General features: G+C 46.5%; 1 protein-coding gene across 2 annotated transcripts in view; it reads left to right on the top strand.

Moving 5' to 3' along the window:
• Window positions 1–2,651: 2,651 nt before the first annotated feature.
• Window positions 2,652–22,149, top strand: part of RIN3 (Ras and Rab interactor 3) — a 104,531-nt gene continuing 85,033 nt past the window's right edge. For both annotated transcript variants that reach the window (XM_033953045.1, XM_033953044.1), the window contains exon 1: window positions 2,652–3,052. In XM_033953045.1, the coding sequence (XP_033808936.1) occupies window positions 3,006–3,052 (47 nt within the window). In that variant the 5' untranslated portion in view covers window positions 2,652–3,005. The remainder of the gene's footprint in view (window positions 3,053–22,149) is intronic.

The raw sequence follows: 22,149 nt of genomic DNA, 5'->3' as shown, positions 1-22,149 counted from the left end.
CATTAAGCTGAATATAAGGAATTTGATTGAAAAATGAAGCAGAATGTATTAAGACAACGAGTTGAGTCTTTAATAACCCCACACCTGCTCTGTGAAGTAAACAAAATAAATAGAAAATACTTTTCTTCTCTCTTTTAGGTCCTAGTTCACGCCTGCTGTCTAACACCAGCTCTGGCAGGATACACGTTTCAAATCTGACATATTGTAATCACAAAACAGAAAATAAAATTATTTTTTCTACCTTTTGTTGCCTGGTCATTATTCAAATCATGTTGTGGTCCCAGGCTCTGGTTGTCTTCTGATAACTTGCTTGCCAGGGTCTCTTCCTTTCTCCTTCCCTTCCGTTTCCATTCCCTACCCTGGAGGTGTGGCATCTTTCCTTTTGGCCCTCTTTCCCTTCCCTCCCTCCATCCCAGATTCCCGCTCTCACATTAAAGCAGCCTGCAGAGGATTGCTGGTCAGCTGTAGCAATCCTAGCAGGCTGCCATCAGCCTCCACAGCATGTTCCCTCCGTCGCAGTCCCACCCCTCCTCTGATGTATGGCCTTAAGTGCCCGGCAGTCACATCCGCAACTGCCTTCAGGTCTCGCCTCCTCCAGCACCGGACACATGCACAAGCTGCACTGCCTCCGATGGCTACCTTTCATTCTGGAACGTTGTCCGCCTCACTGCTGTAACCTCACGCAAGCGCTTTTCTGCGTCTGTACGCGATTGTCCTCTTCACTCCACCTCACAATTGCGTACGGGCGCAGGAAAGCGCTTGCGTGAGGTTACAGCAGTGAGGCGGGCAACGTTCCAGAATGCGACCGCCGGACCCTTAAGGCACAAGTTTTTCATAAAGAATCATTCTTTATAACACCGAGGGCCTCAAAATAGTATCTGGCGGGCTGCGAGTTTGAGACCGCTGCTCTAGAGGAAAGGAGGGACGTTCAAATACTTCAAAGGTATTAACGTAGAACAAAATATTTTCCAGAGAAAGGAAAATGGTAAAATCAGAGGGCATAATTTGAGGTTGAGGGGTGGTAGACTCAAGAGTAATGTTAGAAAATTCTTCTTTATGGAGAGGGTGGTGGATGCCTGGAATGCGCTCCCGAGGGAGGTGATGGGAGAGGAAAACAGTGACACAGTTCAAACAAGTGTGGGATGATCACAGAGCGTATTTAATCAGAAAATAATGGTATACAGGTATATTGAAGAACTAAGGCAAGTACTGGGCAGACTTGCACGGTCTGTGTCACGTATAAGGCCATTATGTTGAGGATGGGCAGGAGTAAGCTTTGACGGAAACTCCAGTAGATGTACAGGACCAGGCAGAGCTCTGGGTTTCTGGCCCAGAAATATCTAAGAAAAAGAACAATGTAAAGTAAATAATTAAATTATAGAATGTATGTTTGGGCAGACTGGATGGACCATTCAGGTCTTTATCTGCCGTCCTTTACTATGGTACTATGTTATTAAAATGCTAGAGATCCACTTGGATCGAAATCACTGTTCTTCAACCACTAGTCCATGGACCAGTGCCGGTCCACAGAAATTTCCTGCCGGTCCACAGGGCCAGCATGTGCATCAGGCCCAAAACAGTGTTCTTCAACCGCCGGTCCACGGTGTGATCGATGCGGCGTTATCTTCGAGCCAGCTCCCTCTTCCTAACTGATTCAGTGCACAAAGCCACGGGCAGTGGCTCCTACGGGCATCCTGCGCCTGAACCGGAAGCCTTCTCTCTGACGTTGCAACGTCAGAGGGAAGGCTTCTAGATGAGGCACGGGACGTGCAAGGTGCAATTAGTACTATTATGGGGGCGGGGTCTGGGATGGAAATTGGGTAGAGATGGGCTGGGTCTGGCCCACGACTTAGCCCAGTGTTCTTCAGAATAATTATTTTATTTATGCCGGTCCATAGGTGTAAAAAGGTTGAAAAACACTGACTAAGATGTAGAAATGCAAGTCCTAGCTTAAAAAAAAGTTACATTTTATTTTGGAAATCTCAAGCGATATTAGATCATGACTTTTCTTCCTTTAGGCTTCTGGTACAATCAATGATATCCAGCATCGTTCAAAATGCCCCCTAAATCCTTCAGAATACAGCAGTCCGGCTAATTTTCAATCTGAAAAAAAGTATGACCATGTAAAGAAATGCTATCAGAAATTACACTGGTTGTCAGTCGAGGCAAGAATATTATTTAAATTCGGCTGTATTTGTTACAAGATTTTGTCTGGTCTCCTATCTGAATAATCTCATCGATTCTGTGGTGATTCTAGACTTTTTTTTTTTTGCATTTCTTTCTGTAAAAGGCTGCTTGTATAAACGATTTTCCCATTTAATTGTTATCTGACAAAAGTTGTTGCAATTTTTGCTAAGTTCTACTTCCTATCAATCTTTTTAGAACATTGTTAAAAACTTATCTACCATGGCTTCGAGTGAGCCAAGGAAATAATTTATGTTGCTGACTAGGTAAATCGCAAGCCATGTTGAGCATCTGGGGCTGGGTGTTTCACTGTCCTGGTGCAAACTGACCGCACGGACAGTCACTCCTCAAACATGCAATCGACATTTGCCACATTTCTCTTCCAGCTGTTTTGGGCTGGGGGGGGGGGGTCCTCGCAGGGGCTTTCTTGGAAAGGTTGCTAGAACTTTCTCCAGCCCGCGCGGGAATCTCCTCCCGCCACAAAATGCAGCCAGCGGCTCTGCAAAGCGCGCTCAGAGCAGCCTGAGCCGAGCCCTCGACACAAGACCCGGCTTGACCACCGAAGGCCTGCCTCTTCCTGGAAGGCTTCTCCGGGCCCGGACGTACAGGAAGTCGAAAGAAGCGAGCGGCTGAAAAAGACCTCCCCGGGCTTCGCTCGCTCTCGGGCTGCTTCAGTCGGACGCCTTGCGGGGAGAGGCCACGAGGCGGCCATGGGACCCGGTCGGTAGGGGGCGCGCGCTTTTTCGCTGGGCGCCAAGATCTGAAGCCGGCGCGAGGAGGCGGAGGCAGCAGCAGCGGCAGCCTCTGAGCCGCTCCCGACGATGATGAGGAGCGCAGCGGGCGAGGAAGAGCACCGGCCCCCGCCCAGGTAAGTCTCTTCCAAACTTTGTTTGACCTGAAGTTTTGCTTATTATACGAAAGGGCATCGTCTACGTGGGAACGGCGACTCCTAAAACTTAAAACGACAACCGTTTGAAGGTACTTCTCTAGGTGGTTGCTTTGCTTATTTTTTTTTTTAACTCCAAGAAGCTGAAGAGTTTCTCACGTATCGTTGACAAGCCGCAGCCGAGCCACATTGGGCAGCTTCAGGTCCAAACCAGTGAACACGCAGACCTGGAAAGCTTTTGACACGGGATGAAAAGGAAATGTTCCTCTTTCCTTTTCCAAACAACGGCTGGAAGTGACCTAACCGTATAATTTTGAAGTGGATCCATATGGAAGACTGCCATCGTTGGCTTTGTCTGGCTCAGCCGGGCCACATCCCTTACTGGAGAGCAGGGGTGCCCACACTTTTTTGGCTTGCAAGCTGATCTACCAACAATAAAATTTTAATTATTTATATTCGGGTGTTGTTTTTTTCCCAGAGGTCAAGGCAGATGACTTTAAAATATGCAATGTCACCTCAGTAACAACTATACAAAAATAGACAAATATACCCCCTCCCCTTTTACTAAACCGCAATAGCGTTTTTTAGCACAGAAGCTGTGCTGAATACCCTGCGCTGCTCCTGACGCTCATAGGCTCCCTGCGCTAAAAACCGCTATAACGGTTTAGTAAAAGCGGGCCATAGTGCAAAATATAGACAGCAGATATAAATTCGGACACATTTTGATCACTAAATTGAAAATAAAATCATTTTTCCTACCTTTGCTGTCTGGTGATTTCATGAGTCTCTGGTTGTACTTCTGACTGTAAATCCAATATTTCTTTCTTTCAGCCTCCTGCATGCTTCCTCTCCTCCAGACCTCATTACATTCCCCAACCAACATCTCTCTCTGACCCTCTATGAGTCCAACTTTTTCTTCCTCTATCCCTGCCCCCTCCTCTTTCATTCTTTCTTTCTTTCTTTCTTTCTCTCTCCTTGTCCCCTATCTATCTATCTTTCTTTCTTTCTCTCTCCTTGTCCCCTATCTTTCTTTCTCTCTCTCTCTCTCCTTGTCCCCTTTCTTTCTTTCTCCTTGTCCCTTTCTTTCTTTCTTTCTCTCTCCTTGTCCCTTTCTTTCTCTCTCCTTGTCCCTTTCTTTCTCTCTCCTTGTCCCTTTCTTTCTCTCTCCTTGTCCCTTTCTTTCTCTCTCCTTGTCCCTTTCTTTCTCTCTCCTTGTCCCTTTCTTTCTCTCTCTCTCCTTGTCCCTTTCTTTCTTTCTCTCTCCTTGTCCCTTTCTTCCTTTCTCCTTGCCAACCATTTCTTTCTTTCTGTCTTTTTCTCTCTGCTCCCTTTCTTTCTGTCTTTCTTTCTCTCTTTATCTGTCTCTCTTCCTGCCCTCTTTCTTTCTTTCTCTCTCCCTGCCCCCTTTCTGTCTGTCTTTCTTTCTCTCTCCTTGCCCCTTTCTTTCTTTATCTGTCTCTCTCCCTGCCCCCTTTCTTTCTCTCGCCCTGCCTCCCTGTCTTTCTCCCTGCCCCCTTTCTTTCTTTCTTTCTGTCTTTTTCTCTCTCCATGCCCCCCTTTCTGTCTTTCTTTCTCTCTCCCTGCCCCCCTTTCTGTCTTTCTTTCTCTCTCCCTTCTTTCTTTCTGTCTTTCTTTCTCTCTCCCTGCCCCCCTTTCTTTCTTTCTGTCTTTCTCTCTCCCTGCCCCCCCCCAAGCCACTGATTTATCCCTGCTTCCCCAATGCCAGGCCAAGCACGGCACGTGCAAGTGCCGAGCCCTCAGCTCCCCCCGACGTCAATTCTCACGTCGGAGAGGAAGTTTTGGGCCAGCCAGGCAGTGATTGGCTGGCCCGGAACATCCTCTCCAATGTTGGGGGGGGGGAGGGGAAGGCTATGTCGAGGTTTACTAAAATGTGTTAAGATTTTGCACTTAATGTGCCCTAATAACAAAAACCATCAGGTGTTACTTACCAAGGGGGCATGCCCAACAGAGACGTTTAATGTGTGCAAGTGCAAAAGTGATACATATGGGAAAGAGAAACCTGAACTATTTGTTGCCAGAGAATTTGGTGAAATCAGTTAGCTTAGCAGGGTTTAAAAAAAAAGTTTTGAATAGTTTCCTAAAAGAGAAGTCCATAGGCCATTATTGAGATGACTTGGGGAAATCCACCGATTATTCCTAGGATAAGCAGCATAGAATGTGTTTTGCTACTTGGGATCTAGCTACGTGCATGGGACCTGGGTTGGCCACTGATGGAAACTGGATACTGGGCTTGATGGACCTTTGGACTACCCCAGTATGGCAATTTTCTTATGTTTTTATGTACTCTTGCATTCTTCAGGCCACTGGCAGCATGAAGTAAGCACACTGTCTTTGGTGACCTGGAATTTTTCCCTCTGCTCCTACTTCGCTCCTAAGTGGGGACAGGAAGCAGTAGCAGAGGGAAAGCTTCCAGGCAGCGGAAGGCAGCATGTTTACTTCACTCATGCTGCCGGTGGGCCAAAGAATGACAGAGCAGCTGCAGCAATGGATCCCACCAGCCCCAGCCCCACCATCTCTCCTTTTCTCAACTACTCTTTCATCCAACATCTCTCTCCCCACCACCTCAGGGTCCACCATCTCTCCCTTTCTCTTCCCAACTACCCTCCTATGCAGTATCTCTATACCCCCTCCCTTCACACCATCCCCTGGGTCCAAATTCTCCCCCTTTCTTTTCTGCATCCTATTGTCCACCATCTTTATCCCTCACTTCTGTTTCCAGGCCCATTATTTCTTCCCCTTCACCTCCCCCCTTCAATCCGGTATATTCCCCTCTCTTTGAACCCCCCCCCCATGTACTTCAAGAAGGGCCTTTAGGGCAATCAGGGCAGTTGTCCTCGGCCCTGCGATTTTAGGACTGCTGCATCCCCCCGAAGACCAGCATGTGCCCCCCCCTGTTTCCACCATCCCTCTGGACTTCCTGGCCTAATAGAAGTTAATTACCGTCAGCAAGCATGGCTGTTCCCGCATCAGACCGGTCTCATTGTGAATTTTAATTGGTTCAGCTGGGGCACAATGGACCGATCACAAATAACCTCAGAGTCTCTAAGATCATTTGTGATTGGCCAGTTGTGCTGCAACAGAACCAATGAAAAAAAAGTCGTCCTCCTCTTGCTGTCCGGCCAGCCGCCGCCCCAATAACGGCCTTAGGCCCCACCCCGGCACATCATCTGATGCACGGGGAGAGGCCTAAGGCACTGATTGGCTGAGGCGCCTCAGGTCCTCCCTTTGGAGGGGCCGGGACACCTCAGCCAATCAGGGGCTTCCTTAGGGAGGAGTCTAGGGAAGTCCCTGATTGGCCATTGTTTTTAGTTTAAAGGAACACTCCAAATCTGCCTATTCCCCTTTTTGATGTGTAAAACTTTATTTTATTTTTTACTATTCATATATCACGTGGTTTCCATTCAGGCTCAAGCATTTTCCCCTGTCTGTCCGGGTGGGCTCACACACTATCTAATGTATTTGGGGCAATGGGGGAGGGGAGGTTAAAGGACTACAGCTGACACCGAACTACATGACATCAAAACTACAAATTTACGTCCCAAACAGATCACTGAGATCTCAAACAAAGAGACGGCTCACACTACCACCTACTCTTCACAGTTTATACCCAGATTCTGGCCCATCGTCCCCACATCCATTAGATCGCTAGACAACCTGTGGAGCTTCAGGAAGGCCGTGAAAACCTTCCTCGTCACAAATCCAGCTCCTTAATGACCGACGCTACTCACAGAACCTAAACTGCCAACCACCAATCGTGTACTCGCTTACAACACTAAAACTTTAGTACTATTATGTTATGTTAGTACGGTGAATGCTGTCCGAAACACTGGGCACCGCGTCGATGGGTGTCAGGTCAAAAGCACGCCGGGACAAAGGCGCGAGCAGACAACTGAGCGCAACGCAGAGGCGCACGCCGAAGAAAAAGACTGTTTTTCAGGGCTACGACGGGGGGGGTGTGGGGGGGAACCCCCCCACTTTACTTTATACAGATCGCGCCGTGTTGTGAGGGGGGTTGGGGGGTTGTAACCCCCCACATTTTACTGAAAACGTAACTTTTTCCCTGTTTTTAGGGAAAAAGTTACGTTTTCACTAAAATGTGGGGGGTTACAACCCCCCACAACGCCGCCGCGATCTGTATTAAGTAAAGTGTGGGGGGGGGGGCTCCCCAACAAAACCCCCCCGTTGCAGCCCCTAAAAACAGTCTTTTTCTTCGGCGCATACCTCCGTCTTGCGCTCAGTTGTCGGCGCGCGCCTTTGTCTTCCGCGTTACTGTCTATGAACCGCGTCGATGTGATACTTGCTCTACCTACCTTTGTGTGGGTTAAGTATAAATATATTTTTTCTCTTTGTGATTATTTGAATTGAAGTTTGTAGCAGCTGATAGCGCTTGAAGTTATTTACTTATGTTCTCCTTGCATTGCTTAAGGCTTATAACATCTCCCAATGTGTGAAAGGTTTTTTATGCCTATGACGAGACTTACCCCTGGAGAATGTTCCCACTTTTATTTCACTCAGAAAGGTGTTTGTGGGAGGGGCTCTGAAGCTTTTTCCTTTATAACCACTCACATTGGTCTGGCTTAGATGTTTGTGGATCCTTTGCACTGCCAAAGAACGATTATTTGCTTCCACTTTACCCTCTGTCTCCTTTAGAGTGTGTTTTTGAGTAGAAGGGAGTTGTTTGTGTATTATATTATCCTTCCACAGTTGTGTTTGTTGATCTAAATCTATACTATGCAATGTAATATCTTCTACGAATGCTGGAAATTCTTCTAAGCTATGTCTGCCGAAAATGTCTTTCAATAATTTTGTCCTTCTACACTAGTGCTGCCCGATTCACGATTCAAATCGGTTCACTGATTCACTTCGATTGAATCGATTTAAATTTTTTTAAAAAGCATATTCCCGATTTGGACCCTCGCTTCCTAAAGTAGGAGCGGCAGCGCTGCTCTTGCTGGCTAGCCGCTGCCGCACCTGTTTTAGAGGGCGAGGAGGGAGGGTCAGTCGGGAAGTGCTGCAGTCCGGCTTCCCTCCTGGCCTCCCCAAAGGACTGCCCCCCCCCTGAAAGACTGCACACCCTCCCACTCCCACAGAAGGCCTCCGTGTAGCTCCTGGACTCCCCGAACCGTTTACCTTATTGCTGGAGCCTGCAGCCAAAGATCGCAGTTACAGCGTCTTTGTGCTCTGAGCTATTTCCTCTGCTGCGGTCCCGCCCTCCTCTGACATCAGAGGCAGGATCGCAGTGGAGGAAACAGCTCAGAGCACAAAGACACTGTAACCGCGATCTTCAGCTGCAGGCTCCAGCAATAAGGTAAACGGTTCGGGGAGGCCAGGAGCAACACGGAGGCCTTCCTGGGGGGGGTGCAGTCCTTTGGGGGGCAGTCCTTCAGGGGGTGGACAGGCCCTTTAGGGGAGTTCAGGCATTTAAGGGGGGGAACAGGCCTTTAAGGGAGGGGGGACAGGCCTTCAAAGGGGGGACAGGCCAGGGATGGTGGCATAGGCCTTCAGGGGGGACATGCCTTTGGGGCCTTTGGTGGCATAGGCCTTTGGGGGGTGGGGCAGGCCTTCGGGGGGTGGGGCAGCCCTTCAGGGGGGATGCAGGCTTTTAAGGGGAGGTGCAGACCTTTAAGGGGGGGACAGGCCTTCAAAGAAGGGACAGGCCAGGGATGGTGGCATAGGACTTCAGGGGGTACAGGCCTTCAGGGGGGAGGTGCAGGCCTTTAGGGGGGGGACAGACCTTCAGAGGAGGGGGGCCCTGGTGTAGAAGTACACGGAGGCAGGGAAGGAGGGTTCAAAGAGATGTGCATATGCCAGACTTTGGGGGGAAGAAATACTGGGTCTAAAAATAGAGGAGAGGGAGAGAGATGATGGACCATGGGATTTAGGGAGGGAAGGAACAGAAAGGGAGAGAAGTTGGACACAAGGGATGGTGTGGGGGGAACAGAGATACTGGATAGGAGGGTAGTTGGGAAAAGAAAAGGAGAGATGGTGGACCCTAGGGTGGTGGGGAAGGAAGGAGAGATGCTGGATGAAAGGGTAGTTAAGAAAAGGTGGATCTGTGGAGGGCGACAAAAAAAAAGGAAAGATGCCAGACCTCCGGGGGAGGGGAGGACAGAGATGGCAGATGGATGGTTAGCATGCAGAAAGGAGACCCTGGCAAGCAAGTTATCAGAAGACAACCAGAGCCTGGGACCAACAAGATTTGAATAATGACCAGACAACAAAAGGTAGAAAAACTAATTTTATTTTCCATTTTGTGATTACAATATGTCAGATTTGAAACGTGTATCCTGCCAGAGCTGGTGTTAGTCTTTTTTGTTTGTTTATTTTATTTACACCACAGCGCCAGTGTGGTTAGGAGAAGGCAAAGAGGGTGATGAGGCTATAAAATAAACCCACCAGGATGTTTGAAAAAAACACCCAATTGGGCAGGAAAATTGAATCAAAAAACCATTTCAGTAGGCTGAAACGAATCAAAATTTTTTTCCTGAATCGGGCAGCGCTATTCTACACCAGGGGTGTCAAAGTCCCTCCTCGAGGGCCGCAATCCAGTCGGGTTTTCAGGATTTCCCCAATGAATATGCATGAGATCTATTCGCGTGCACTGCTTTCAATGTATGCTAATAGATCTCATGCATATTCCAGATTGCGGCCCTCGAGGAAGGACTTTGACACCCCTGTTCTACACTGTGATTGCACCTTTGTAACCCGTTCTGGGCTCCTTTGGGAGGACGGACTAAATAAATGAATGAATAAATTAATTAAATGACTTGCCCAGGATCACAGGGAGCAGCATGGGATTTGAACCCACAACCTCAGGGTGCTGAGACTGTAGTTCTAACCACTGTGCCAATAATTGCTTGTTAAAATGCCAATTAGCTTGGTGTTAAATTGCGCGCGCAATCTTTGACACTTTGTGTGGAGTTAGAGGGTTAATGCACAATTTAGCAAGTGCAAACTGCAAATCCACTGCAGTAACAGCTGGTGCACTTGTACGACAGCAGTTAACGTTCACGAATTCACACGTTAAGTACTTCATTAAAAGGGCCCCTTAGTAGGGGTGGGCAGTTGAAAAAATGTGTTGTGTTGTTTTCCCGTTACGTTTGTTTTCATCATGGCTTCTCCCCCCCCATGTTGTCATGGGAGCAATGTTGTTAAGACCGGCTGCTCTTTTAGAGAAAGAGAATAGTGTGCATAAGGATGGGGACCACTGGGAATCTGCAGGAATGCATGGAATTGGTGACAAAAGGTCTGCTTTGTGCCAGGGATGAGGTAGGGATGGAAAAGAATTGACTGAGGATAGGGTGGGGATGGGTAGGAACAGTGATGTACCTGGCATAGAAACATAGAAACATAGAAGATGACGGCAGAAAAGGGCTACAGCCCATCAAGTCTGCCCACTCTGCTTACCCACCCCCTGTCTATGCCCTAATGACCCAATTTCCTTATCTTGACCCTCATAGGGATCCCACATGGGTATCCCATTTATTCTTAAAGTCTGGCACGCTGTCTGCCTCGATCACCTGCACTGGAAGCTTGTTCCAATGATCAACCACTCTCTCTGTGAAGAAATACTTTCTGGTGTCGCCATGAAATTTTCCGCCCCTGAGTTTGAGCGGGTGCCCTCTTGTGGCCGAGGGTCCCTTGAGAAAGAAAATATCATCTTCCACTTCGACACGTCCCGTGAGGTACTTAAATGTTTTGATCATGTCTCCCCTCTCCCTACGTTCTCGAGAGTGTAGAGCTGCAATTTGTTCAGTCTCTCTTCGTACGAGAGACCCTTGAGCCCCGAGATCATCCTGGTGGCCGTCCGCTGAACCGATTCAATTCTGCGCACATCTTTACTGTAATGTGGCCTCCAGAATTGCACACAGTACTCCAGTGACACCCGTGTCTCATCATTTTTTAACACCCCCTCCTCTATATGAAAAACATGATTTTTAGTAATAATCCACACATTGCAGAACAAGAGTGTGCCTAGGAAAAGGTAGCATCTTACACACTGCAGTGAGCACTAGGACATCAGTACACCCATTGTAAAACTAAACAAGCCAGGCTAGTAGAAATCAATCCTGCACAGTCGATGCTAGCAGAAAACCATGTTTATTTATAGCATTTATTATTTCTAAGTGGTGTACATTCAGGTACTCAAGCATTTTTCTCCTATGTGTCCTGGCAGGCTCACACTCTATCTAATGGACCTGGGGCAATGGGGGGATTAAGTGACTTGCCCAGGGTCACAAAGAGCCATGTAGGATTTGAACTCACAACCTCAGGATGCTGAGGCTGTGGCTCCAACCACTGCACCACACACTCCTCACATACCTTGGTACAAACAGAAACACCCTCACCCAGTATGGAGTATGTACGGTAATCACAAACTAAAAATAGAAATATGGAGACAAAAGTTAAAACTAGGAAGCTAGAATCCATTATAAATTCTATTGTTTCTAAAACACGCTTTGGGGATCACACCAGATTACATTCCGCAACTTTTTTAATTCTCCAATGAATTTAAGGCAAATTCATACCTTTCGTTTTCCTGAAATAAAAAATATAAATACTTCAACCTGGTCTTATGAAGCGGCCAAACTATGGAAAACTTTACCTATTAAGATTAATCAACAAAATAACTTTAAACAAAGTTTCAAAAAAGACCTATCTGTTTGATGAATTTGTACTTAGAAAGATAGAACTTTACGTTAACCAGTTCATAATGCTGTATTAGATCATTTATTTTATGTAAACTGCTGTGAACTTCCATAAGGTATTGGTGGTATATAAATAAAGATTGTATTGTACTGCAAACTGAAGCCAGACTCTGCATACAATGCGACATGACAGAAACCCTAATACTGTGCAAAATATAAAGATAGCAGATGTAAAAACTGAGAAATAGCAATCATCAATTTACAAATTAACAAACAAAAATAAAACTAACAATGGAAAATAAGATAATACCATTTTATTGGACTAATCCATTTTTCAATTATTTATTTATTACATTGCTAGCCCGCTTTAACCTAAGCAGTTTACAAAAAATACATCCATAGCTGTCAAACAACATACAAGTCCTGTCTTTAAATAAAAGAACATAAGAAGTGCCTCTGCTGGATCAGACCAGAGGTCCATCATGCCCAGCAGTCCGCTCACGCGGGGGACCACCAGGTCCAGGACATGTATAGGAACCCTCTATCTATACCCCTCTATCCCCTTTTCCTTCAGAAAATTGTCCAAATCCTTCTTGAACTCCAATACCGTACCTTGCCCTATCACACCCTCTGGAAGCACATTCCAGGTGTCCACCACCCTTTGGGTGAAGAAGAACTTTCTAGCATTGGTTCTGAATTTGTCCCCTCATTTTCAAAAACCTTTTTAAATTTTAGCATATCTGAAAGTGGCCAAATTATGTCAAATCCTCCTTATTCAGGTCAGTACAGTATACAAGATAATGCACCTGGGTAAGAGAAACCCGCGTAGAACTTATGTACTAAAATGTGAGACCTTGGTTAGGACCACGGCAGAACGCGACCTACGGGTGATCATTAGTGAGGACATGAAGGTTGCCAATCAAGTGGAGAAGGCTTCCTCCAGGGCAAGACAAATGATGGGGTGTATCCGCAGAGGTTTCGTCAGCAGGAAACCTGAAGTTATGATGCCGTTGTACAGAGCCATGGTGAGGCCTCACTTGGAGTACTGTGTTCAGTTTTGGAGACCACACTACCGAAAGGACGTGCTGAGGATCGAGTCGGTTCAGCGAACGGCCACCAGGATGGTCTTGGGGCTCAAGGATCTCACGTATGAAGAAAGATTAAAAAAATTGCGGTTGTACTCACTTGAGGAAAGAAGAGAACGGGGAGATATGATTGAAACATTTAAGTACATCACAGATAAAAATATATAACAGATTAATTAAAATTAGATAAATTATCATAAAAACTAATAAATAAAATCTAATTTTAATTAATTTTATCTAATTTTAATTAATCTGTTATATATATTTTTATCTGTAAATCGCTTAGCAAATTAAATTAAGCGATCCAACAAGTCAAAAATAAACTTGAAACTTAAACTTGAAACTCTGTGGTGGTCCGGGAGGATTTTGATGGGTGCTGGATGCGTTTTTCCTCCCCCTTCCCCCCCCCCCCTGAGGCCTTGGGTGGGTCCATGGGAGTTTCAGGTCTCGGTCCTTCGTCAACCCAACTGGCAGATTGAAGTTTGAAGTGTCCTACGCTGAATATTTACTCTTTTGAAGCAAGGATCTTTTCCACTACCCAGCTGCAGTGAGAGCTGAAGAAGGCTACAGCACCAGTATAGCACAGCACAGAAAGTAAGTCCATTATAGCCTATGGGAAAATAGGTGGGGGGAGGTGTCTCCAGATGGCAGTTTTGGTGGATTCTGGGATTAGATAAGAACATAAGAATTTCCGCTGCAGGGTCAGACCAGTGGTCCATCGTATCCAGCAGTCCGCTACCGCGGTGGCCCTTAGGTAAAAGACCAGTGCCCCAACTGAGTCTAGCCTTATCTGCATAAGTTCTGGTTCAGCAGGAACTTGTCTAACTTTGTCTTGAATCCCTGGAGGGTGTTTTCCCCTATAACAGCCTCCGGAAGAGCATTCCAGTTTTCTATCACTATCTGAGTGAAGAAGAACTTCCTTATGTTTGTACGGAATCGATCCCCTTTTAACTTTAGAGAGTGCCCTCTCGTTCTCTCCACCTTGGAGAGGGTGAGCAACCTGTCTTTATCTACTAAGTCTATTCCCTTTATTCTCTTGAATGTTTTGAGCATATCCCCTCTCAGTCTCCTCTTTTCAAGGGAGAAGAGGCCCAGTTTCTCTAATCTCTCACTGCACGGCAACTCCTCCAATCCCTTAACCATTTTAGTCGCTCTGGACCCTCTCGAGTAGTACCGTGTCCTTCTTCATGCACGGCAAGCAGTGCTGGACGCAGTATTCCAGGTGGGGGCGTACCATGGCCCGGTACAGCAGCATGATAACCTTCTCCGATATGTTTGATCCCCTTCTTAATCATTCATAGCATTCTGTTTGCCCTTTTCGCCACCACCGCCACACATTGCACAGACGGCTTCATTGACTTGTCGACCAGTACTCCCGAGTCTCTTTCCTGGGGGGTCACTCCAAGAACTGCACCACCTCCAAAATCCCTTTTCCTGAATTTTTTGTAACTTGCTGTAGCTTTCCTGGGCTGTTATGTGGTGTTAAAATGCTGCTGCAGCGACCATCTTGGATTTCCCAGTGTTGATTTTAAAAAAGCCTCTTTCTGCCTCAAGACAACTCAATTTTACTTAAAATCATTTAATATGGACTTCTCAGACCTGTAGTATGCCAGGTTGGCGCTAGATGGTCAGCTGAGGAGTGTCTGTGTGCCATGGTGTATGTGAAGGGGGGGGGAGTTGGACCTAACCTCTTCTGGTACCTCTACGACTTGGGAATTGCAGGGGGCTCGTTTGTCAGAGAGGAAATCCTTCCCAGAGCCCTTGGAGAGCGATTTGGCAAAACGCAAATGCATGAATGCTGGAGAGCCCAAGGGACGACAAGATGGGATTCCTAGTCAGGGCTTTATTCCTGATTTTGTGAGTCTCATGTGGAAAGCTTACTTTAGTTGTCGTGGTGCCTCTGCGCCTGCCGAAAGCGGATCTGGCCTCCAATATTTTGCCTCCTTCAGAGAAGGTTTCTGATTTGGAACCAGATGACCAGTCAGAGAAGGTCTGGGGCGACTGGGGGTTGGAATCCATGGGTCGAGCTAATTTTCAAGTCTCGGTATCCAGGGCCCTTTTACACAGATTTCACTATCCACACTGGGAGCTCGGGTTGGACTCTTGATTCAGACTATATACCTCTGCCAGTGTATCGCAAACTGTGTGCTTCCCGAGATTTCAGGTGGGCAGCGAGACACCGGGAAGGAGGCGCTGGCTGACTGCCTACAGGACGTGCCTCTCATGGCAGGAGGAACATCCTTTAGGAAATCAGCCAGCGTTCGTGCCTCTCCTCTCTGCACATCTTCCCTTCCGGCACCTCCCACCGGTGGCTCAGGGCCCATCTGTAGGGCTTTTGCGCATTCACAGCCGTTACCGCGATGATGTTCTTCGCATCGACATCCGCGCCTTCCGGATGCCTTGAGCCCCAGCCACTACGTTTAGCGTGCCGCAGCTTGGCAAAGTTTGCGAGACACTGCTCTGTACGTTGGGAATTAATTTGCCAGAAGTGCTGACTTGGTTAAATCTGAGACGGCTCAGCCTTTTCCAGCACAAAAACTCTTTGTGTCATGATCGCATAAGCGCGCGCACATATTATGCACACATGTGTGTGCTCTCCCCTTTCACATAGCAGCATACTTAACCCTGCAACAGACTCTAAATGCACTGTTGCAGAAAAGAGTAGCCAGCGAGCTTGTCTCAAATGGCGGATAGTAACACGGGGCTGGGAGGCCCTCGTGTGTCCGCAGGCAAGCTGGGAGGACGGGTAGGTTAGCAGAATTAGCTTAGGAATAGGGGAGGGGCGCGCGCTGAAAAGGCAAGAGGAGGATTGGTTAATTCAAGTAATGCGGGGCGGGCCAGGGAGTTGATAAATCGGGACCTTGGAGGACTCAGTTTGTAGCTGGTCCTCCAGAGCGGTTTTTGTCCCACCTGCCCACCCTTTGGTTGGTGGCTCTAGTGGCTTGGGAAGGCGGGTATCCCGAGCTACTGGGTGCTGGGGCTCATCCGGCGATGAGCGGTGGGCCGGCTGGGAGCCGTGCCTTGGGGTCAGGTGACCCAGGTTAAAGGGGCATGAGGTCATGCCACCCCTCAGACGCTTGCTGTTGGTGGCGGGGTCGAGGGCAAATGCAATGTTTGCACGGGGTAGCTTGGGAGGAGCCTGCTGATGTTAATTTAATTAATGTTCATTATGTTAAATATGTTAATTTATGCAAAGTTAACTTATTGGTTATGGTAATTTAAATAAAGAGCTGCGGCTATATACCATAATAAAGCGTGTTGGTTTTATGTTAAGGAGTGTAAAGGGAAAAAGGGGTGTTTAGGGACAGCAGCAAGGACTATCCAGATCCCGCTGTTATGATTGTTCAGGTGTTGTTGCCTCTCACAAAGTACCGTATGTGGTATCCAGTGTGTCAGGTTAATGATTTTGCAGTTTACTTAAGGCCCTGAAACAGCACTGTCAAGCGTTTAGCTTATCAAACGCACTAACCTTGCAATTTCCACCACTCAACCTCAATGCAAGGAAAATATACACTTAAGTGAGAAACATTTACTCTAGACTGGTAAATATCTAGAGCAAAGACATAGTTTCCACTGTCAGGTCAGGCTCAGAGTGTGCTTAACGTTTCCTCTGTATAAGGCTGAATTGTGATAGTTGACCTGAGAAATAAAAGTAAATCTACTACTATGAATTATTTCTACAGCGCTGCCAGACTCATGCAGCTCTGTACAGAGTCACAAAGAAGTCCCTGCTCAAAGAGCTTACAATCTAAGCAGACAAGACAGACAAACAGGATGCCATGGATACAGTTAAGGGGAACGGTTAATCAGCTGGCTGGGTTGGAGGGCAGAGGGGAGGACAGGACAATCAAGCCATTGTGACATCACTGATGAGGTTGGCTCTTATTGGTGGAATGAGGCATTATGACATCACAGTCTCAGCTCTGCTTCCCAAAGACTGAAACTCTTCACACTACTACTACTATGAATTATTTCTATAGCGCTACCAGACGCATACAGCGCTGTACAGAATCACGAAGAAGACGGTCCCTGCTCGAGAGAGCTTAGAATCTAAACAGACAAGGACAGAAAAACAGGATGTCATGGATACAGATAAGGGGAACAGTCAATCTGCTGGCTAGGGTTATGGATTGAAGGCTACTTCAAAAAGGTGGGTTTTCAGTCTGCTTTTAAACAAAGGAAGGGGCTTGGCAGACAAACTCAGGTAATTTATTCCAGGCGTAGGGGGCAGCTAGATGAAAGGAACAAGGTGGAGGAGAAGGGTAAAGCTAAGAGCAGCTGATCTGAGGAACGGAGTTCTCTGGGAGGTGTATAAGGAGAGAGAAGAGAGGAGAGAGATTGAGGGGCAGCAGAATGAACATACTTGTAGGGCAGCAGAAATATTTCCTATTGTATTGGATGCCACAGGCTCGATTCAAGTTGATTTTCAAGCACACCTACAGTAGATAGATTGCCCATACAGTCATGTGAAAAATTAAGACACCCCCCCGAAATATTAATTTCTTTCTTAAAAAATGTTCACATATCGATGTCAAATCTTTTTTAAATTTATCTCTGGAAAAGAAAGTGATGTTATTGCAGGTGAACAACAAAAATTTTCCTTCATTTCCTCATGAAACAAATGATATCCACAAAAATGTGTATTCTAGCCGAGGGATAAATTAGGACACCCTAATAGCTAGTGTTACCCCCTTTGGCTGAAATAACTGCAGTGAGATACTTCTTGTAGCCATCTACCAGTCTCTGACATCGGTCTGAGGGAAGTTTGTCCCACTCCTCAATGCAGAATTCTTTCAGCTCCGAGATGTTTCAGGGGTTTCTTGCATGTACAGCCCATTTCAAATCACCCCACAGCATCTCAGTGGGATTGTAAACTGTCGAGAAAGACAAGAACAAAAAAAAAAATGACCCAATCACTCCACAGTAAAGAAGTGCGACACCAAAACAAAAGACTCTGTGGAGGGTTGATGGTTGATGTTCCTGAATTGGACTAAATTAAAATTATCTGGATAATCCACATAAAAACCTAAAGACATATAGGACCCAATCCACTAGAAACATGGGACACAACATGGTCCATGTTTCGACAAAGATGTCTTCCTCAGGGGTCCCTATAATCGATAAGCAAAAACTCATGGATTATCTACCTGTGGGCTACATAAAGGTTGTAACACTGAATGGCTCGTAAAAAGCAAAAGATTAAACAAGTATACACCTGCAGGTTTTCTGTGGATCTGTCCTTGTATCTGTTTATTGGGATTTATAAACCATCTTTTCGCGAAGGAGGTTCACTCAAGGTAGGGTTACCAGATTTTCTGACCTAAAAACTCGGACACATGGCCCCGCCTTGTTCTGCCTCCAGTCTGCCCCGTTACACCTCTGGCCCTGCCCTCGCAAAGCCTCGCCTTTCCTCTCCGACCTCTAGGTCGCGTCTGGAGGGCGTGTTGACGTCATCCGCGCATACTCGGAGGCCCTCCAGGCACAGCCGGAGGTCAGGGCTTTCCAAAACCCAGACAGGCTACCGGGTTTTCGAAAGTCCGTCCAGGTACCCAGACAGTCCTCTAAAAAGAGGATATGTCCTGGTCACAAGGAGGCTGGAATCTAACGCACAAGTTCAGGGTGCTGAGGAAGTAGGTCTAACCACTAGACTACATTCCCTTGGTATTAGTGACTAAATATGATGGTTTTTTTTAGTTTTATGGACACGAGTCATCATTTTGCTTTGATGTCATCTTTCCCTCCTCCATAAGCTGCTACCCTAGGCCACTGCCTGGTTTGCGTAATGACTGACCCTACATAGAAACAAGCAGCAGAAAAGGGCTATAGCCCACCAAGTCTGCCCATTCCAAGTATCCCCTCCCCTGAATTTACTCCCTTAAAGATCCCACGTGAGAATCCCATTTTCTCTTAAAATCCGTCACGCTGCTGGCCTTTATCACCTGGAGTGGGAGTCTGTTCCAATGATCCACTACTCTTTCGGTGAAGAAGTACTTCCTGGAGTCGCCATGAAACTTCCCTCCCCTGATCTTCAGCGGATGCCCTCTGGTGGTCGAGGGTCCCATGAGCCAGAAGATATCATCTTCCGACTTGATGCGTCCCGTGATGTACTTATATGTTTCAATCATATCTCCCCGTTCTCTTCTTTCCTCAAGTGAGTACAGCCGCAATTTTTTAAATCTTTCTTCATATGTGAGATCCTTGAGCCCCAAGACCATCCTGGTGGCCGTTCGCTGAACCGACTTGATTCTCAGCACGTCCTTTCGGTAGTGTGGTCTCCAAAACTGAACACAGTACTCCAAGTGCAGTTTTACTAAAGCCCTGCAAAAGAAAGGGAATATCTTTAAGGGAATATCATTAAATTAAATTAAACGTCTTCAGATTATTCAGAATGTTTCCATTAAAATTATTACCAATTCTCGAAAGTTTGATCATGTTACACCCCTTTTAAAAAATGCACATTGGCTTCCAGTTATCCATAGGATAACATATAAACTTTGTTTGCTTACCTTCAAATCTCTTCTCAATAAAACACCAGCTTTCATATATAAATGCCTAATTCCATATAATCCTGTCAGAGCTTTAAGATCAAATGAACAAAATTTATTAACTATCCCTTCACTTAATAAATACAAGACGCCAATTTATTTTTTCAGTAACCGCGCCACAGACCTGGAACGCTCTTCCAATTTATTTACGAAAGGAGCAGGACCTGGGAAGATTCAAAAGTAACTTAAAAACATTTCTTTTTAAAGATGCCTTTGATATTTAATTTTTTAATACCCAGGTCATTGATTTTATTCTATTAATATGCTTTTAATTTTTTGTTCCCTCTTGTACCTTTCCTTTTTTGTTCTGCTTTCCTATATTAAATTGTATTTCATTACCCTTTTTTTACCTTATGTTATGAATATGATGAGTTAAGTTTTAACCTATTGTATTGTTTTAAGTTTGTTTTGTATTGTATTGTACTGTTCCCCTTTCAATGTATTTTAAATTGTTCATCGCTTTGAACTATGATTAAGCGATTCATCAAAAGAATTAATAAACTTGAACTTGAAACTTGAAAACTCTTCAAACTTCCTAAGCAATCTGAAGCAATCACAGATTATTACAGAGAAAAGGAAAGGATCTTCTGAGTCACACACATTTTCCCTCTACTCTTTCACCGGTGACGGCCATTTTGGAGAAATGAAACCTTTGGATTCCATTAGGGCCCCCACTGTTGTGTAATTTCCCGAGAATGGGGTAGATATAAATATTACTTCCACAAAGCACATGTAGTGGGTTGTTTTAATCCTGGTGTTAACACTATTCCATGAAAGAAGGGTTAAAGTAATAGTCTTGCAGTCGGGAACAGGTTCAACTCCTAATTTTCTCAGGTTTTTTTATTTCCTGAGCTGCAGCATTTCACAGCTGTGTTTCAGTTTGTTCAGAGAAAGTTTGTTGAGGTTTCTGTCATGTCTGGTTTATTTGGCTGTTACCAGCAATAGTGAAAACATACTCGGAAGATGAATTCATACACGTCAGCGCAGGATGCCAAAACAAGGGTGGAATTCTGTTTATCTGTCCCAAATGTGAAATTTGGTTCTCCCCCCCCTCCCAAAGTATGGGTTATAAATCTGCCAGAGAGGAGGGGCTGAAAAAGACCTAATCTAGTGTTTGGCTGAAAAGTTTTTCCTGACCAGAAACCTCAGATAAGTTTCAAGTTTTTATTAAAATTTGATATTAGTTTCCTGAGCGGTATAGATTTCAAGTCTAAAATAGGGAAGACATAAAGACAAACTGGTACAAAAGGGAGAGGGGAGAGAACTGCATGTCAGTATAGGACAGAAAAGACATTAAAGGGTAGCACGGTACCCCTGGGCAAGGAGATTTAGTCCTAAGGGACCACTAGCCAACTGTATTTTCAATACAGTGTTCCCCCGTGAATTCGCGGTTCGCGAATCGCAGACTCAGTAATTAATGGTATGCTCCGACTGCCTCTTCCTGTACTAAACTCAGGCTACACCAATCAGGAGCTGCGTGTCAAAGCAGCTCCTGATTGGTGTAGCCTGATTTCAGTAACAGGAAGAGGCGGTCGGAGCATACCGCAAATGATTTTCTGCACTTGTCGGCACCCCAGCTGCCCTCTCCTGCCTTTTGATAGGTGCAAAACCATATTCGCGGGTTTTTTTGAAATTCGCGGGTGTTCTGGAACGGAACCCCCATGAATTTCGGGGGAGTACTGTATATCCCTAATGAATATGCATGAGACAGCTTTACATACCAGTCAACTTCATTATATGCAAATCTCTCTCATGTTTATTCAGTAAGGCAGTGGCGTAGTAAGGGGAGACGGGTGGGGAGGGGTGGTCTGCCCCGGGCACCGTCGTGGTGGGGGGGTGCCGACATCCCTCTCTGCTCCCTGCTCCTTCCCACTCCTCACCCTGACACGCACACGCCTTCACCCCACCCCCACCCAAATGTACCTCTAGCTCTTTGCCGGCGCGAGTAGCAACTCCAACCTGCTGCTCGCGCTACGGTCGGCTCTCCCTCCGATGTCACTTCCGGGTCCCGCACCTAAGAAGTGATGTCAGAGGGAGAGCCGGCATGATCAGCAAGTTGGTGATGCTGCTCGCGCCGGGAAAATTAAAGAGGTACGGAGGAAGGGAAGTGGCACACGTGTGTGGCAGGGGACAGGGGCGGGGGCTGGAGGAGAGGGCAGGGGAGGGGGTGCTACCGCCCCGGGAGCCTCTCGCCCTTCGCTACGCCACTGCATTAGGGATAAACTGTAAATCTGGCTGGCTGGTGGTCCCCATGATCGGTTTGAAAACTACTGCTGCAAACAAATCTTGTCCAACCACCTCCCCCAGCTCTGGCACCTCATGCAAACAGCTAGCTTAGCTAGAATGCCCCAATCAAGTACTTCTGCAGCTGCTCAGCCCCTGTGGCCAGCAGGAGGAAGTGTGCTTAATAGCATGTCAGCTTCCTCTGCTACACGGGTTCAGTCTCGCAGTATGAGCCCTGAGGTTATGGGATCTCTCAGCTCATATTGTGAAACTGACCCTGCACAGAAGAGGAAAGTCCTCTAAAAGACCTCACCTTCCTGCTGGCCACGGGGCTGAGCTGGAGTGCGTGCCTGAACAGGACCACCAAGCGGGCGGGAACTAAAGAGGGGATTTAAATGACCCGCCTGCTGCCTTTGGTCAGCTCCAGAATCCTGCCGTTCTTGACAATTTCCTGGTTTGCCTAATGGAAGCCCTGGCTCTGAGATGTTAGGTAATTCTGTCTGACAGCGGCTCCTTAGCCTGTCCTGGTGGGGGGAACGCTAGCCAGTCAGGTCTTC

Source organism: Geotrypetes seraphini, chromosome 7 (assembly GCF_902459505.1).
Source record: "Geotrypetes seraphini chromosome 7, aGeoSer1.1, whole genome shotgun sequence".
NCBI classification, from domain to species: Eukaryota; Metazoa; Chordata; class Amphibia; order Gymnophiona; family Dermophiidae; genus Geotrypetes; species Geotrypetes seraphini.
This window is presented reverse-complemented; position numbering and strand designations above follow the sequence as displayed.